At 32.0% G+C, this 21,036-nt stretch overlaps 1 protein-coding gene across 1 annotated transcript in view; it reads left to right on the top strand.

The window, feature by feature from the left end:
- The window catches only part of LOC139488453 (uncharacterized), a 29,894-nt gene extending 10,257 nt beyond the window's left edge, over positions 1-19,637 (top strand). Inside the window, exon 3 of the mRNA XM_071274058.1 lies at positions 18,443-19,637. Within this exon, the coding sequence (XP_071130159.1) occupies positions 18,443-18,972 (530 nt within the window). The 3' untranslated portion in view covers positions 18,973-19,637. The remainder of the gene's footprint in view (positions 1-18,442) is intronic.
- The last annotated feature ends 1,399 nt before the right edge of the window (positions 19,638-21,036 follow it).

Raw genomic sequence — 21,036 nt, 5'->3', positions numbered from 1 at the left:
GTTTGATTTTGGCATTTTATTACGGAATTCCCGTTTTGAACTTTCCTTGGAGTTCGGTATTTTTTTTTAATGTGACGCACCCGTGATTATCGAAGTTATACAAGATCTTTATATCATGTTTAGAATTACCATGTATAAATTTTCCTGACTGATAAAGAAATTAAATAAACTAAGAACTTTTTGAAGTAAAATTTTGTGCATTATTCTTTTATTCTAGTAGCTCCTAACGTATACAACTAGGTGAACATCCTTTGCATAGACATGTTTGGGTTTAAGTGTTATTAATGGAGAAAAATCTACAAAATCGACCACAACACCCATAATTTATAGTATTTTGACCACGAGCATCACTGAAGAGACATGTATTGTCGAAATGCGCATCTGATGCACGAAAATTGATACCGTTAATTTTATTATAGAGTACCACATGTGGAGCAGGCTCTGCTTACCTTTCCAGAGTACCTGAGATCACCCCCAGTTTTTGTTGAGGTTCGAGTTGCTCAGTTTTTAGTTTTCTGTGTTGTGTTTTGTGTACTATTGTTTTTCTGTTGGGCCTTTTCTCTTTCGACAATGACATTGTGTCAGTTGTTTTTGACTGACGTATGGGTTGCTTCATCACACAATTACTACAATGCACTAGTCAAAAAATGAACTAAAAGATGTCCTTTTAAAACCTCAACTCATTACCAAATTAAAAAAATCACCTGTTCATCAAAAAGAAGATATAAACAAATACTAGACAGGGCCATAACAAAAATAAGCAGTTCATTATTGAACAACAACATCGTTTTTCTAACTCTTCACCGTGTCTCGAACAAGTCAGGAATATTAAAGCTGTAATAAGTCGGTATCATCTATGTTCCTATCCCATTAAAAATTTATCTGAAGGAATACAAAGCATAAATCAGAAAGTATTGAAACAGATAGAAGATACAACATTGGTTTAATTTATGAGAGTACTTAAATTAATACGTTTAAGATATAAATACTCCCACCAGAATCGATAGTGTTATCAAATGTATTGGAAGGCTAAACATTTCCCAGTTGCATTGTATTTTGAGTTAAGAGTACGAGTATGTTCGATTATCAATTTAAACACTTCAACGTTTACTTAAACACTAAAGTCACTTCATCTTGATATGCCAGGTTATCACGTGACCACAATGTTTTTATATCAGGACATATAAGTAGATTATATAAGTTTGGCGTATAAGTAAATTCTAGTTAAGTACAGATTACCTTATCGTTGCCAAGTTTTAACGTCATTGTCAGATATTAGACTTTTATAACACAATGTTGACTGCTGTAACCCTATTTTTGACATTATTACCTATTATTTTTGTTTGTTTTGTTCACACATCGTTGTCAATTTGATGAAATTTTATGCAAATAAACTCATTATAGATACCAGAATTGAAATTTTGTATTTGCGCCAGATGCCCGTTTCGTCTACAAAAGACTCATAAATGACGCTCGAATAAAAAAAGTTTAAATGGCCAAATAAAGTACGAAGTTGAAGAACATTGAGGACCTAAAATTACGAAAAATTTGCCAAAATCAGCTAAGGTAATTTATTCCCGAGGTAGAAAAGCCTTAGTATTTAAAAACTATAGAACTTTCCTCTGAGTTTGTTGTTTTTGTTATTTTAAATTTTTACTTTAAAAAGTTAAAAAACGTCAGTAATTATAATACACCGATAAATTAAATGCAGCGTATAAACCCGAATATTTGTTTTGTATCTCTTAATTGTGTTAATGGGGGAGGTGAGACATTTTAAGAAAAATAGCTTAATTTCTGCAATATAAACAAGGTAAGATTAGTGAGTCTGAAATATAACTTGCCAACCTGTCCTAAGTCAAGAATCTGATGTTCAGTGGTTGTCGTGTGTTTGTGTGGTTCATAAGTGTTTTTCGTTTCTTGTTTTTTTATATAGATTAGACCGTTGGTTTTCCCGTTTGAATGGTTTTACACTAGTAATTTTTTGGGCCCTTTATAGCTTGCTGTTCGGTTTGAGCCTAGGCTCATTGTTGAGGACCGTACCTTGACCTAAAATGGTTTATTTTTTATAAAAGTGGGACTTGGATTGAGAGTTGTCTTATTGGCACTTATACCACATCTTCCTATATCTAATAATAATTATTTGTTGAGTTCCTATGTACTTTATCTCTATGGACTGTTGTTTGATATATTGTCCTTTTCCTTTGTTTTGGTGTTTGGTGTTGACGTGTTAATATTACAATCGACTTGATATCTGATATTTAGTTTTTCCTTGACATGTATTCGATGCGATACATATCAAAACCAAGGACTTCATGAACCAAACAACGCCTACCACGGCGGAAATATGACAACCCCTCTGATGTGTTCTGATTTTTTTTGGATTATTTTATCCGAGTTTTCCAGTTTAATTGCTTTGACTCCAAGAAAACGAGATTGTATGAATTTTGTTAAATTTTCTTTTTTTAAATTTTATCCTCTAGAGTGGATATTTTGAGGCATTTCTGAGTTCTCTATGTTTTCATTTTTTCCTTCAACAAACCAATTAACTAATCACGAGAATAAGAATCATTGAACTCATTAAAATTATAAATTTGATTAATTGCTCCTCTATGATCATCCGTTGCGAATATCACAAAATTATGTCGTTGTTTTTTATCATTTGATTTCATACTTTTCGATTCTTTTAAAGTCCCTTTCATTTATATAGTTCATTACGAATCCATAGCGGTAAACAATCTTGGCTTTCAAAGTGTGATTTCCATTTCTTATACGGTATCAAAGTAGTACAAACATGGTCTAGTTAATGCCTTTATCCCAATTCTAATCATAACCAAATTGCAGATCGCCGGTACATTAAAAACCAGAAAAGTACGATCATGAAATATTTAGTTGATATGAACAAACAATAGACATACACCATAGAAAAGTATATAACTATATGATAATAAGAAAGGTTAACCATTTCATGTCAGAATAGTTGCAATTATTGTGATGCTCATGACTGTCTTTTGTTCCTTTTCCAAAAGAGCAAGCAATATGTACTATGCAACAATTTCAGACTCTTTTTGAAAAATGTTGGTAGCTGTTAAAAGGGCTGTTTAAGCTTTAAAAGCATCATTATGCTTCCTTCATTTACTTCTTCTTTGGTGTCTTTGCCTTCTTTGGTTTAGCTGCAGCCTTTGTCTTCTTTGGAGATTTTGTAGAAATGAAAGAATGATTTAAATACGCATGAAGACCAAGTTTGGGCATATGTATGGAACGCCAACACTGTCTTATTATGCCCATTTTTCATTATATGGTGTGCATTTACCTTTATATGATGTGCATTTACCTTTATATGATGTGCATTTACCTTTATATGATGTGCACTTGTCATGATATGATGTGCAAACACCTTTATATGATGTGCAAATATCTTTATATGATGTGCAAATATCCTTATATGATGTGCAAACATCCTTATATGATGTGCAAACATCATTATATGATGTGCAAACATCATTATATGATGTGCAAACATACTTATATGATGCGCATATATACTTATATGATGTGCAAATATACTTATATGATGTGCAAATGTACTTATATGATGTGCAAACATTCTTAAATGATGTGAAAATATACTTATATTATGTTGAAAGATCCTTATATGATGTGCAAATATACGTATATGCTGTGCAAATATACTTATATGCTGTGCAAATATACTTATATGATATGTACATATCATTATATGATGTGCAGTTTCCCTTATATTATGTGCAAACATCTTTATATGATGTGCTAGTGTCATTATATTATGTGCTTGTAATCTTATATTATGTGGTTTTATTTACTTCATTATATGATGTCGAAACGTCATTATATGATGTGCTTTCATCGTCGTTATGGTCAATGAACATGATTACGATTAGAATGATTACTGTCTACGTCATAACTGATTCCGATCTGCTTCTGCGGAGTAACCGTTACTACTAATGAGGATCAAATCTGTAGCTACCGTTTAGAAAATGGTTGAGACTTGAGATAAACCTTTCCATGTTAGAACCTCGTTTTAAGATGCAAAAAATCACATCTGATATTGTTGGAAAATTGTAAAAATATATATGAATTGCAAAGTTTTGTTTAAATCGACGGGTCTTTAATAATAAAAATATTCATACGAAGTCTACAATACGGTTAAGGTTATTAAATTTAACAAATAATTATTTTATGTCATGCTCTATGAACGTTTTAACGAGGGAAGGCATTATATTTGTCAATTTCAGTATACCTAACGTTAGCATTTTTTCTATATTTTTAGAAGATAATACACGAAGTTTAGTATTGTCATTTATGTAAATATTGCCTTTCTGATCATTTTAGCTGTTGCAGTTTCTCTTTGTATATTCTCATGATAGACACAAACAATTGGGAAAAAAACGGACTCTGGTAGAGTAATGGTTCATATAAGGAACCGGTCATTTGAAACCAAAAAAAAAAAAAAAGAGGGGATAGGAAAAAATAAAGGGGTCCTTTCATTTTATCATTTTTGGAATGGAAAAGTGACATTCAATTTTATATAGTTATAAATTTGCCGCGGTATAATGTTATGGCGAATTCTTCGTCAACCGTAGGCATCAATCTTAACGCCTCGTTTCGCTCACCTGAATTGTTAAAACCTGAAAATTTAGTTTCAACACTTTCTTCTAGCAGAGAATTTTTCATCTGTAGCTATTATTGAATGAAGACGTGGTAAAAATTAATGAAACAACAAACGGCAAATCCAAACTAAGTTCCCTGAAGTCGCAAACAACTTTCATAATTCAGTACTTTGATTATATATGTTCTTTTCTATACCTTGCAAGAAAATGTTTCTCTATTATTAGTTATCAAGATAATAGCCAATAAGACAACAAAAATCTGAAAAGCCAAAATTGCCCAAAAAGAGCCTTTACTATAGAGCATAATTCAGACACATTGCACTATATATATATATATATATATATATATAACTCGTCTAAACATCAACCCAACAATGTTAGATCTGTAAATTTGCTTTCGCAAATTTTTGGTTCTTCCCTCGCCGGGATTCGAACCCATGCTACTGTGATATCGTGACACCAAATCGCCTGCCCTGCAGCCGTCCCGCTAGACCACACGAACACCTGGGCTCTCAAAAAAAGAGCTATCGGTGGGCATGTGTTACCTTTCCACGTCAGTTTTAATCTAGCGGCGTACTACAGTACATGATATATAAGGTATGAAGATGTTATTGTTACAGATCAGCTAAATTATCTATAGTAAAGGATCCTACAAATTAATGTAATATATATATTTTAAATCTATTATGTTTCCAGGATAAACGCAAAATATTAAAAACCGCTGCCGTAAATCTTCATTTGAAAAATTCAAAACACCACTCTCTATCTGTAAGAGAACAACAGGTCTCAGTAAAATATAAATAAATGCAGTGTTTTAAGTTCATTTAGACACCAGATTAAAAACGCTCAATTCTCTGGTTTTGTTGGATTGCTACACACCTTCAAAAATTTGAAGGCTGAAATGGCATTGGCTGATGATTAATAAATAAATGTGGTAGACACCGACTCAAGTTTGAGGGAAGGAGCACGTGTATTCCTTGTTCGAAATTAATAAAAACACAAAAAAACACAAAAAAACATGTTTTTTTTTTGTTTTTTTAAGTTTCGTCATTGTTTTATTTATTCCTCATTTTAAATGGAAACAAACTATTTCGCTCCCCATTCTGAAATAGATAAAATCTCTTTCAAGAAATTTAGAATCAAACATTTACAAAACAACTTGTCCCCCCCTTTTCGTCGTAGCATGTTCGCCTTGAGTGAGAGAGGTCGTGGGTTCAAACCCCGGCCGGGTCAAAACCAAAAACATTAAAATTCATATTTACATGCTGCTTCCCAGCTAATTATATAAGCACGCGGGATTAAGGATTAAGAGCAAAAGCTGGTCGGCTCGGAATCAGAAAAATGTGTCCGGGTAAGGTGATATAATGTCTTCCTTCGGAATTCTACCTTACAAACTAGCATGTTAAAAAATCCGGCTCAGGGTGTCGGTCTAGTACAAAACAGGGTTAATATTCATATCACATTAACATGTTCTTGTACGAATATGCATATATCAATTTGACGCTGGACCTCAGGAATACACCCATAATCATCTATAGTTGAAACTGTGAAATATATGCACAAAAACATGATAAAAAGCTGCACGTAAATGTAATGCACCGAGTTCAGCTTCATTCCATATCTCCTTTAATCCATTTCGGATGAAAGTGATGGGCGCTCGGTGGTCGAGTGGTTACATTGTCATTTCGGGGCCTTTTATAGCTGAATATGCGGTATGGGCTTTGATCATTGTTGAAGGCCGTACGGTGATCTATAACTGTTAATTTCTGTGTCATTTTGACCTCTTGTGGAGAGTTGTCTTTTTAGCAGTCATACCACATCTTCTTTTTTATAAGTAGTCGAACTGCTGTATCACTAGCATGTCAACACTTAGGCCACGTTGTGCGATTTCAAATTCCGCACGTGGCAGGTAAGCTCGATTCCAATCTTAATTGACCAGAATTGTCTGTTTTCCAAACGAAGGTCAGGGGGTCTCTCCGGGCACTTCGGCTTTCTCCACCAATATAAACTCATCGCCACGAAATAGCATGAAAGTGTTGAAAGTGGCGCTAAATAACAGTCAATCAATAATCCATACCGGTATACTTATGGCCTCTAAATCTATATATTTGGTCTCACAAAGTCAATGTATGACATCAGTATACAGAGATAAAAATAATAACTATTTACAGTATATACAAAACAAGAGAAAAGGGTTTCAAAATTACTAAGCCAGCTGGAGGACAAACGCACGTGTTTATATATTTTTTTTTATAAACGAACAAGCTGAAGTTGACATTTTACAGAAATCTTATACATCCTTCCTGTTTTCAAGTTTTCGTACATGACTTTTTTGTCGTATTAAAATTTCCCGTTTTAGTAACAACAATTCCCAAATAGTTATATTGTTTTATCATCTTAATGTTAGTATCATTGTAAGAAAATCGGAGATTTTTTGGCTTCCGTCCAAAAAAAAACCCACAAAGACTTTAATATTGTCAACTTTCCTTTCAAGTTCCAAGCCTTACAATAATCATGGAAAGCATTGAGTTGAGTCTGCAGGTCCTGTGCTGTTTCAGCCTACAACACCGTGTCATCTGCAAACAATATAACAAAACACTTAAGATATATTTCTAATTGTCTTTCCAGATCTTCTGGTATAGTTCTGTTAGTCCTGTAATATTTTTAGTCACTAAGAAATTAATTTAGTCAATCAAAAGTAAATAAAATAGGAAAGGTGATAAGTTTTCTCCTTGTCGAACACCATTGTCACAAGCAAGCAAAGTATTCCGAATTATAACTACTACCGTGTATCATCGGTACAGCGGATATAGCTTTATAGGTATTTCGAAGCGTGAAAAACTATATACCGTTCATTCATTTAACTATGCACCGTACAGAAGGATTTATTTGGTCAGCTATACACAGCTTCTTGTCGGAATAAAATATCGAAAAATAATGTATGTACAAAATATTTCAATGCCAATTATTGAAACAGCTATACTTATTACGCACAAACAGTGGCCTTCTATCAGAAAAAGAGTTGCAATGAATATCGAATCATATCGGATGAGACGAGCGCCAACTTCTTTGACGAGTATTTGCACATGTTTTCAGTAAGGGTTCTTGTTTTGGGCAAATAGTGAGACTTCTCTAATCACCACCCTACGACAAAATCATTTCTTTAAACAACAAATATGTTTAGATTGAAGTACACATTAATATAATGTAAACAAAACAAAGATTTTCGTACCGTGTCAGACGAAAAATCGATCACGACCCCTTGGTTAGTACCTTTATCCGCTGTACCGATGATACACGGAGATGCCAGCGAGTGGGCAAGTGTTGAAACAAAGAGTGATGACACAGTAATAAGGTAGACACAGTAATGACAAAGTTAATCCTTTTTATTCTATTTTTTTAAGGAGACAAAAAAGAGGAACAAAATGCAAAAGACGGGCGTCACCCCATTCATCTCGGTTTGAAAATAAAAATATTAAATACCCTAAATTGGAAAAAGTGTGGCAAAGTGTGATTTTCAGTGGTTTTTTTTCCCTTTTAACTCAATAACTGTATCGTCTACGTAAAATCCGTTGCCATTACCACCACAATCGGGAAAATCCGATGTAATCGGACGAAAAATTAAATCTAATACACTTCATCAGGAATAAACCCCTTGTATCTCAGAAATCGTTGACGCTACTCCAAATCTGTTGACATACTAGTACTCATGTTTCAGAATTTGATTAGCAATTAAAAAAATCTCCATTAAAATAAGTTGAAAATAAACAATCTGTATATGCAAATATGTGCTCGTTGGTGAAGATCGTATGGTGACCTATAGTTATTAATTTCTGTGTCATTTGGTCTGTTGTGGAGAGTTGTCTCATTAGCAAAGATACCACTTTTTCTTTTTTTATAATTACCCACATAGCCATTTTGCATTTCGCGGGCACTACGTCGACTAAGCTAGCAATCTTCGAAATTGGGTATTTTCTCACATAATTGGCATATTCTGTGGAAAAAAGATTGGTTCAAAGACAAGTTAAAAGTAAAAAACACTACATGTAAACGTCATATCACAAATATTTCCGACTTGGTATGGTTTTAGAGGAGTTGCGGCTCAATGGAATCGGTCTCTTCCTTTAGTGGCATAGATTATATGATATACTAGATTTAATATCATTGTACATATTCAATACTACATTATACATTTTACCATTTACAGATTAATATTATTCAATAACATTTTATAAAACAAACCATCTCGCCATATTGTGCATCAGTAGATAATTTTATAGCTATTGTTATGAAATATTTTTGAAACAGACTGTGATTTCAATGGTGTCTTTTGCAATGAATAGAAATAAGCAGATGTGGTATGAGAGCCACTGACACAACTTTCCATCCAAGTCATAATTTGTAAGAGGAAACAATTATATACCCGTACCAAGTCAGGAATATGACAGTTGTTATCCATTCGTTTGATGTGTTTGGACTTTTGATTTTGCCTTTTGATTTTGGACTTTCCTTTTTGAATTTTCCTCGGAGTTCAGTATTTTTGTGTTTTTACTTTTTATAGGTCATAGTACGACCTTCAACACGGAGCCTATGCTTAAACCTAATAGCAAGCTATAAAAGGCTCTTACATTTGTTATCATTTTCTCCACAGCCGGGAATTTCTTCAACTAGCTCCTGTATTAACTGATCCTTATCTTCAATGGGAAATGTTTGAAACGTTGATTTTGTTAAATTGCTTTGTCTCATTTTCCCTATAAATTGCACTATTACTAGCGATATATATATACATATTTGAGCCGGGTTAATAGTTTACAAAAGCAGATCGGAATCAGTTATGACGTAGACAGTAATCATTCTAATCGTAATCATGTTCATTGACCATAACGACGATGAAAGCACATCATATAATGACGTTTCGACATCATATAATGAAGTAAACCTAACCACATAATATAAGATTACAAGCACATAATATAATGACACAACCACATCATATAAAGATATTTGCACGTAATATAAAGAAAACTGCACATCATATAAGGATATGTACACACCATATAAGGTTCTTTGCACATCATATAAGGATCTTTGCACATAATATAAGTACATTTGCACATAATATAATAATGTTTGCACATCATATAAGAATGTTTGCACATCATATAAGTATATTTGCACATCATATAAGTATACTTGCACATCATATAAGTATATATGCACATCATATAAGTATGTTTGCACATAAAATAATGATGTTTGCACATCATATAAGGATATTTGCACATCATATAAGGATATTTGCACATCATATAAAGATATTTGCACATCATATAAGTATACTTGCACATCATATAAGTATATATGCACATCATATAAGTATGTTTGCACATCATATAATGACTAGTGCACATCATATAAAGGTAAATGCACAGCATATAAAGGTTAATGCACATAATATAAAGGTAAATGCACATCATAAAATGAAAATGGTCATAACAAGACAGTGTTGGCGTTCCATACATATGACTGCTATATCCAATGGTATGGCCAACGAATGATTACATAGACATCTTTCAACTTCGAACTTCATTTGGCCTTTTAAACATTTTTTCATTCGAGAGTTACTGATGAGTCTTTTGTAGACGAAACGCGCGTCTGGCGTATATATAAAATTTTAATCCTGGTATCTATGAGGAGTTTATTTACTCTTTCCCTTAGTTATAGTTGTTTAATGTTGACGTGTGAAGTTTATAATGGCCTCAATATTTAGTTTATCCTTGGCATATATTGACTGTCAAAAGGAATATTATACGATGTGGAAAAAATTCAAACCAAGGTTTCATGAATCAGACAACGCCTACCACGGCAGAAATATGACAACCGCTTCAATTTGTTCTCTAATCATTTTGATTTTTCCATTTCAGTTTACTAGATATAATGCATTGGTATCGATATCGCATAACAATAAATGTGTTTGTTTTTAATTTTTGAACTTAATCTTCTAGATTGGAATTTTTTCAAATGTATTTCGGAATTTTCGATATAATAAATTTCTTCCCACTTAACAAACCAATTAAGGAATCATGAGAATGACTGATTATGTTCGAATAAAAATTCGTTAACTAATTAAACTTATAAATTTGATTAATTGCTTCGTACCATTTGTGTCATATTCCTTACACTTCTTAACATTTAAAAACATCTATTAAAATTAAAGTTCTGTGAAAAAATTAATTTCGTTGCTGTCGACGTCTGTAGCAAGAATCGTTTTAATAAGTTGTTGACCTCAATATACATATTTTGTTTATCGCTAAGCGTTAAGGAATCATAAACTAATCAATCAAACAATTACATAATAAGATAGAAGGACTAACAAAATAATACAGTTCAACACATACAAACACCCGATTCTTACGAAAACAACTAAGACGTACACACAAAGGCAATTAGCAACGGACAACATTTACAAATAGTCAAGATGGCAACGAAATGTAAAGTTGTAGTTTTGTTCATTTCATTTTATGCTTTTTATTTCTTTTTGTGAGGTTGGGGATACCACTAGGGCTTCTTTCATTATTATTGTAATGAAAAAAAAAATGAAAAAAGATCATAATAAATCTTATCTCATTTTGCATAATACGTTGTAACTAATCCTTGTGGGTGGTGTGAATAGCAAAATAAAATATCTTCATCTTATTAGAAATGAAGATGTGTTTGTTACCCAAGATGTTTCATCCCTTACAAACCGTATAATTTGATGATATAGACCATTCTAACACAGATTTGCAAAGATGAACGTTTTGTTTAATTTTGCTTTACATATTTACTTCGTCCAGAACGAATTTATAAGTGTCTGAAAAAGAATAGATTTACTATCTAATAATTTAATTTTGTGGTTTGGAATTTCTTTTTTCCATATTAAGACGTTACTAAAACACTTGTCAAAATTATAGTTTGAGATATCTTAAACACAACATAACGAAATTACAACCATTGCATAATTGCATATTGATAAAACCATAAATGCTACTTGCTATATGTATCTATATTCTCATAAACCAATGCAAAACATCGATACAAAGATAATGACAAAGGCACATATAATTTTTAAATTGCATAGGGAATAAAAATGTATTAGTAAGAAAAATTTAGATATGTGAAAAATAAAGTGAAATAGTTGTCATTACTAGACACTTTTAAATTTTAAGAATAAAAAACATTTCGATGACTTTAATCTTGTAATATATGATGAGCTTATATTATTGGTTCTATTATTTTTACAAAATAGCATTTATCCATTCTAAATTGTTTGTTATATCAGCATTATGCAATACGTGGAGTTATGGTAAATTGCTAAGCATAATTGTTTATAATTATCGTAATTTCCATGGACATTTTCATTCCTCGTCTACTGAACTTTTGTATATTACCTGTTGAGTTTAATAATTATTTTCTAAAACAAAATTAGAAACTTTACTAGCACAAAGCATGTCTGAACTAGTTTTATATTAACATGACCATGTAATCTACAATAACATCAAAAGACTTCTTAGACAGTAATTTTATCAATTGTAGTCAATTATTTTCAATGTTTATCTGTCAACCAATTTACTTGCACATCTGGACAACTTCTTCCGTATTTATTTCTTAGCTCGTACTACTAATATCTTAGCTGCAATAAAGGATATTATCTTTACATTCAGAATTCAGTTTAATGTTTGATCCGTATTCCTAGCTGTAATTTCAATATGTATTATATTTACAAATGTTGGCGAAGTGTATTAAATATGTTGCCCGATTGTTGTGTGACTTTTAAAATTTATATTTACACATACACTTTTTCAGAAAAATACAATCTTTGTATACTGTAAAAAAATGTAACCTGTTGTAGGCCTAGTTTCCAATACTAAGAGGGATAAATCCACGGATATAATATGTCATATAACCTGTTAAACAATGTTTTTTTTAAACCAGATGCCAACTTGTAATTTAAGGGCTCTGAAGAAGAAATTCAAATGATTAAGACAAGAAGTCCTAAAATTTAAAGACTCAAACTGTATGATAAACTCGTGTCTGTTCTGTGAACTTGATTGTTTGTTCATCGTCTTTCGTTTTACGCCTTGTCATTTCTTTTATGTTAATGATTTTTGGATATCCACTTGGTATTTTTAACTGACAGGTCTTAGTTGACTTGTTTTTTAAATACTTTGTTATTAGATCAGAGGCATAGCCGCTACAACTCGTGCATTATGATGGTCCCTAAGATGGCTTTTAAAAAATATTTTATAGAAGGTGCATATGTGGTACACCAAATCATTTGAAGCGTCTCTCCTGTTTCTATTTTAATTGACTTATATAAATTGGTCTTTTGTAAAATCAAAATGTTTTTGTTTTATTAATCAATCATGCAGCATCCCATTACATCCGATTAATTGTTAATGTTTAGCTCCAGTTGCAGCTCTATCGGTTACATTTGGAATCGAACTCACCTGTTACGTATGGAATTTTAACTTACGACCTCAGTTTCAACAGGCTGGTGATACAGTAGATGAGCTTCTTAGACCACACGGATACCGGACTTCTCTCTTGACACATGAACTTTTTCTTACCTTATACATTTGCAACTAACGTGTTTACTAACAAACAGTGTAAATATTAGATGCAAACTGTATATAACATTTGAAGAACTTTCTTGATTTGATCTATTTAACAATGCACTTCATTTTCGAGCGTTTGACTTTGTCATGTTTTATAGACTTCTCTGCTATTCAAATTTACTTTTGAATTTTTGAAATACTAAGACTTTTCTACCTCAGGAATTGATTACCTTAGCTGTATTTTGAAACACTTTTCGGAATGTTGGTCCTCAATGCTCTGCAACTTCGTGCTTTATTTGGCCTATTTAACTGTTTTGGATTCGAGTGTCACTGACGAGTCTTTTGTAGACGAAACGCGCGTCTGGCGTAAATACAAAAATTAATCCTGGTATCTATGATGAGTTTATTTACCTTTGAGTTCGGTATTTTTGTTTTTAAATTTTCACAGTAGTGGATTTAGTAAGAGGTCTTTTGCTGTTGTTTTTTTTAACAATCTATTTTAACCGGACACCTGTTGTTATCACTAAAATTTTCGGAGCTGGGCCCGTATGCAGAAAGCTACTTAAGTTAAGATTTGTTCAGAACCGACGGATTTTTCTACAGGTCCTACGATAAATAATTGTTACAATTGGATATCTTATCTTAAATAAAGGCAACAGTAGCTGTTCAAAACTCATAAATCCATGGACAAAAACAAAATCGGGGTAACAAACTAAAACTGAGGGAAAGGCATTAAATATAAGAGAAGAACAACGACACAACATTAAACATGTTAAAATGTAACACACAGAAACAGACTAAGCATTAGACAAAATCCTATGAGAATAACAAATATAACATCAAAACCAAATATATGAATTTGGAATAGATAAGTACCGTGACACGTCTTATAGTAATGTGAATTCACACTCAAAAATAGGAGAAAATAAACGACACAACGGAAACACAACGAGTCGTTGTATGCATACGGGCTCTCAGAGCTTTCAGATTGAACGGCATAATTTAGTTAGTCATATATACAGGATTTATTAAAACTCTTCCTATAACTTATTTTATTCTTTTTCTGTGAATTATATTTGTTTATAGTACACAACATACTTGTATAAAAAAAATTGAGTACAACAGAACTAATTTTTGTTATATCATTTTTCAGTTTCAGTTTTAATGCTTTTTGATAAATTAAAATGAAACATATTTTACCTAAAGCTACTAATATATAAATGTAAATACAAACTATGCAATATATATCTCAAATCGAACTTACATAGTCAAAAGAAAACACTACGCCTGAAGTTAAAGGGTATTAAAACAAATTAAAAAAATCCACTAAATTTCTCCAAGAAAGCAAATGCAACATGTAAATGGTATTCATTGTCATTTGGTATTTTAACGTATAAAATGAATCCCATTAAACTGATAAAACTAACATAACGAAACATGATTTTAATGTTAAAGCTATAAAATCCATTTAATTGTAGATGACATATTTTAGAATTTGTTGAATCACGTAAAACAATGTATAATATTTGAAAGCAACCCCCTATTCTCTTCAAAGAATTTTGTGTTTTCGATAATTAAAAGATATTCATTTAATTAAAGTACTATTTAAATTGTTAGTTTATGCATAGTTTAATATGAGCAGAATTCATTTAGAACCTTCTATTAAAGGACAAACATTAAAAAGCACCTTGCAAAATTCTATAAATTTACTTTCAGATATATTATTGATGTCCTATCACCCATATTTCAGTCAGTACTTGCATCTTATATATTCAAGTGAACTTGAAATTAAGAATGCTACTGATACTTGAAGTACTGTTTCATACCTTGATCTTTTCCTCAATATTGACACAGATGGACGACTTCACACTAAAAACTATGAAAAACGCGATGATTTCAACTTCCCAATTATTAATTTCCAATTTATTTGCCGGAATATATCCTCTGCCCCGTCGTATGGCGAGAGCATATCTCGATTGAAACATTATGCACTTTCATTTTCTCTCTCAACAGACCCAATATACAGGAATCTGCTTCAATGGAGTTATACTGTAACCTGTCGTAGGCCTAGTTTCCAATACTTATATGTAGTGATAAATCTATGGATAATATGTTATATAACCTGTTTTCAACATTCAGAGGAAAGATTTAAGATGACACTCCCTAAATTTTAAAGACACCATCACGGTTGGTGGATACCATGTGTCTGTGTCTTAATTGACTAACAGTATTTTTACAACATCCTAGATTGTGGTTTAATATCTATTTCGTCGGGCTGATAAGTTCCGAACGTGATCCATTCTTAAATATGATTGTTTTGTCGAGTGTGGGTGTCTTGCTATTAATACATCCAACTTTCAGGTATTTAGTTATCTTTCTTCAGTGGGTTCAGTTTGATATTGTGTTTTGTCTTATCGTTTGTGGTCTGTATTTTCGGTACATTTCACATATGTCTTATTTGCCAGTTTAGTGGAATTAATTTCCATTTTCAGTGGATAAAGAAATGTGTTAGTCCTAATAAATATGACTTCGTCACATCATTCGTTAAAAGTAGCCTTTCAAGAATGTCACAACGTTACTATTTGTGGTGTGCTGTGGAAGATGCCCGTTGTTATTCATCAGTTTGTATGTGGAAATGAATTATTAAATTATTTATTTATGCATTTCTATGTGCTGAATGTTCTTGCGTTTATGAGTACTGTATTCCTGTCACCTAGTGTTGTCATTTTAGCTATACTTTTAAACATTGCCATATAAGGTTTGGCTACCCATAAAACCAGCTTCAATCGCCCATCTATTCTTAAAATGTCCTGTACCTAGTCAGAAATATGGCAGTTTTTATCAAATAGTCTGTTTCTATGTATGTTAGTGTTTTTGTTGCACTTTAGTGTTTCTGTTTTTCCTATCATAACTCATGTGTTTCCCTCGTTTAAAGTTTGTAAAACCCGGATTTGTTTTTTTTCTCTTAATCGATTTATGACTTTTGAACACGATTAACTACAGTTGTCTTTATTAATCACAGTGAAATAAATTCAGATTGCTTATATTACAGCATATACAGTAGTAAACCGCTTTTTATTCAAAACTGGAAGATCTCTGGACGTCTTTATTAAATTGATTAGTTTTTTCTATCTTAATCAAACAAAGAGGCAAAATATAAAATGCAAAGTAGAATATGAAATGTTTTAACAGTTGTATATATAAAGACTTGAAATATACATGTTGTTCACAATTCTGTCCTGAGGTTTACAGGATAGTTGTCTGATCTGCGATAATACCACGTATCCGTATTTCAAAAACGAGTTTGCCAGATCATCGAACGTTTCTGAAATTTATAGAATAATTGGTAATTTCGTTGTAATGAAAGAAGTGTCACCTCATCGGTTGAACTTTTAATATTTTGGATGTAGTGAGCCCATCGAAACGTTTTGGTGAACTCATTTTGAAATAAGACCTAGAATTTAATAGATTCTGAAACAGCGAATTCTTTCCTAAAAGTTTTACATTGTATATATAGTAGTTAATATCTTCCATGATTTCTAGTGCCTGGCTTTAATTCTGGTCCTGTAGCATAAGTATCGACGTAATCTTTAAGCACATACTGTTTGCTTCATATTCATATATTAACATATGACGGTTGCCACAGGATCTGCTTACCCTTCCGGAGCACCTAAGGTCACTCGCGGTGTTTGGTCAGGTTGGTGTCGCTCAGTCTTTAATTTGTCTATGTTGTGTAGTATGTACTGTTTGCATTTTCATTGTTTTTCGTTTTTTGTCATGGCATTGTCAGTTTGTTTTCGATTTACGAGTTTGAATATCCCTTTGATATCCTTTTAACAACTTAGATACAGAATTTATAAGAATCGTCTCCTTATTGTCTTGCTTTAAAACATTTGTTCCTTCGAGTATTGTGTTTTCTTGATCTCTTATACCAGATTGTATTTTCATTTACATATTTTTGTGTTTGAATGAGGCTTGTAACGAAAAAATAAAAACTCCAAGATTGTTATGATGAAATAAAATCAGATAATATTTTCCAGAATCTAAAGTTTACCATCACTTTGTAATTGATGAATATAATATCTCTATTTTTCAACGACAAACCATTTGCTTCAGATTACATTTATTTACTTTTCCCGTCGGATATTTACGGATTTGTATCGTGATCTTTTGTGTATTATTATTTATCCCTATTCAGACGGTAGAGGCGTCTCCATGTTTAAACATAACCTAGGAGCTGAAGAATATGAAACGAATGAATAAACTTGATAACTTTGGATAAAATAGTTATGAAAAAACAGTTAAGAATCATAGTCGTATTTTTTACAACATTTAGTAAGTCTGTGAATATTCACTCGTTCGTCAGATATCTTTTGGTCAGCTGTTTTGATGACGTATAATTAGTTGATTTCTTATGACAGATGATCTCATTAGTCGATTCATTAGACACTATTAATTCAAAACTAAGAATTTGTCATGATTATATATTCTGACAACTGGCATGATTATAGTCTTGTGTGTCTGTATGGACAAGAGAAGGTCAACACATATATGAGTCATATATTGTCTTTTCTTGGACATAAATTTCTGCTTTAAAAAATGTCTGCTATAAGCATTGTTGTGAAATTTCAATCCCTCGCACCAACGGAATAAAGGTCAAATTGTTATACTACATTTTCTTCAAAGAATTCAAATAGTCTTGAACAAATACACAATTATTGTCAATACTTGACAATGATGGCTAATATTTTGGCTTCCAAAAAAGCAAACACTGTACATCATGTCAATCTTTTATGAATTCTTTAAGTGAAAACTTGCATGAATCTATCACTTATGTTTTTAATTTGATTTTAATAAAATAGCAACATCTCAAAAATACTAAACTCCGAGGAAAATTTAAAACGGAAAGTCACTAGTCAAATGGCAAAAATCAAAATCTCAAACACGAATTGATAACAGCTGTCATATTCAAGACTTGGTACAGGTATTGGTTTGTTGAGATTTTTATTGCCACAATCATACGGTTAATTTTTAATTGCATTATAATTGATTTGATTCATGCTAGTTACACATATTCATTGAATGTAATTTGCAGAAAGATGTTATAATAAATATTAGTTACCCTACATCACATCGACGTTTAAAATTTGAATTGAATTTTGCAAATTAATTCACATGTTCATTAAATTTATATTTCAGTGACCTTGGTCGAGTCCCTTAGTAATGAGGCTACTAATTACTTGGATGCATTACTCACCTCACAGAACACTCAAAATAACGTGAACTCAAATATTTCACCAGTCAAAAGAGGTTGGGAAGCATGGGATATGCCTTGGATGAAAGCCAGTGGTCGTCCAACAAAACGAGCATGGGAAGGTATAGGTTTGATTAGTCGCAGAGTTATGTATCCTGGTACGTTGGAACAATTAAAGAGAGGATGGGAAGGATTAAATTGGCGATATAGAATGCACCAAGGTAAACGAAGTCAAAATATTTTGGAACCTGTGTCAGAAGAAGCAAACAGCTGTGTATGCTGTAAAAATGATAACGATCCACTATGTTGTTTATCTTGTACTAGCGAAACTAAATCAGAACAAAACGAAGACTCGATACAACAAACCGAAAACTCCGCACAAGGATACACGTCTTTTTTAAACGTATTTTGTCGATGTTGTTCATCATCAGACGACGCCGAATGCTGTCGTTATTGTGACATGCTTACAAATTGAGGATTTAAACGGTGTTTTTAATTTGTATTGTCATCAAATCATTGTTTTTCATTTTTTTTATATATATTTCACTCTTTTTGCTTTAATTTTTGCATTACTATCTATATTTTGCAATTCATTAAGTATACATGATCTAGGAAGTGGCATTGGTCTTTGATATGTAATAAACATCATTACTTTCAACGGCGACTTCTTCTGAAACGTAAGAAGACTGAACAATATACCTTTAGTATATAATTTGTAATTACATGAGATCAAACTGACCGACAAGGAACTAAAATTACCAATGGAAGGACACTCAATTAAATGTACCAAAAGATCGTCTATGAAAGACACGATTAACTTAAAGATCAGTCTTTGATTAAACGCAAAATGATCATGTGCTTAGTATATCATGCCAAATACCTTTACGTGATATAAGTAAACGTTTGCAAACAATAACTATAGTGTGCTTTTTGTTCATTTTTTCACCTAAATGTAAAAACAGCAAATTTGAAAGATCAACCTATATATATACTCTTGTTTAAAAGTCTGAAAAATGCAATTTTTATTTAATATTCAGTTTGTTATTTGTCTATTTCATCTGTAATTATTTTCAATATTATTTCTTATCAAGTATCTAAAGGAAAGTGTACAAGATTGTATGATTAAAACACTTAAACATGTTTGTATTGGTCATTGCCTTTAAATCTCATGCGTCCGGGGTGATAACACTTGTTTGCATGCTATCCGGAAGTGAGTCTCTCAAATGAATCCTTTCGAAGCAACATCATTTCCCAATATCGTGTCTACAGTTGCCCTCCGTACAATTAACTATATATTCCCGCACATGTTCAAATATAATACAGAAATGTTAATGTCTTTGACTATAAAACAAATTTTAATTATAACTAATAACTTTGAGGAATGACTACGTACGAAATGTATAGGAACTTTTTATGGTACATCTAAACGATGTCTCTATTTTTCAATATACATGTTATCCTAAATGTAAGGTCATATTAAAAACGTATTCCCTACTTTATTCTCTTCTGAAACAAATGTCAACTTCGTCAACTCAAACCTTAACTCTCAGTGTTGAATGAGAAATGAGTCTGAACTCACTTACCTATTTTGAGAGCGTGTGGTAGATACTCTACAATATTTTAGAGCCTCGTTTCAAAAATACAAGTAATATTTAAACGTCTCTGTTATATTTTACCTGTAAAATTACACAATGGCAGCATTTCTTTTTGGCGCAAATAAATTACTGCGTTTTTCAAAAATATGTCGAAAAGCAACGAGCCCTTTTAGAACAATATCATTGATAGTGACATTCAGACAGATGAGCAAGAAATTCAAGTTTAAATCTGAGACTACTATAACACAGTACTAGTTTTAGTAATCTCAATTTTGAATCAATCCAAATATGAAAAACATTATATTAGTGTAGTGTATTAGCACAGTGAATTAGAATATTTCATTGCTATTCAATCATGTAACTAACTATACATCCCAAGGGGAATATTTCACCCAAACTTATTGAGATAAAAAGGCTAATTATTGCAATGTCAACAAATCTGTGTTATTTGAATAATTACTTATTAATTAGTGATCATTCAGTAAACATAAAAATAAGAAGATATGGTATATGATTGCCGATCCGAAAAACTCTCCATCAGAGCGGCCCCATCAGGATGACATAGAATTTAACAATTAAGTATGCTTAATTTGTTTCAAGGCTGTGAATATTAATTACGAATTCGAAAATGGCCGAAAAATAAATTTCAAAACGCTATAAATTGTTTACTCTAAATTTTAGTTATGAATATCTCAAATAAAAAAAAAGAAGAATAATTGTTTTTGGTTTTTGTGTGTTTAAACGCCATTTTTAAGCATCGCCTTTGTAGTGGCCAGTTTTTATTGGTGGAGGAAGCCGGATTCCCCGGAGAAAACCACCGACCTTCGATAGACAAACTGACAATCCAAGTCAATTAAGATTGAAGCCGAGTGAACGCACACGAGCGGGGCTCGAACTCACAACCTCAGTGTAGTAACTACTTAGACCACTCGGTCACCGAGTTC

The sequence above is a fragment of the Mytilus edulis genome, chromosome 9 (genome assembly GCF_963676685.1).
Source record: "Mytilus edulis chromosome 9, xbMytEdul2.2, whole genome shotgun sequence".
Lineage (NCBI taxonomy): Eukaryota > Metazoa > Mollusca > Bivalvia > Mytilida > Mytilidae > Mytilus > Mytilus edulis.
The sequence above is the reverse complement of the archived record's forward strand: the minus strand, read 5'-3'. Positions and strand labels throughout refer to the sequence as shown.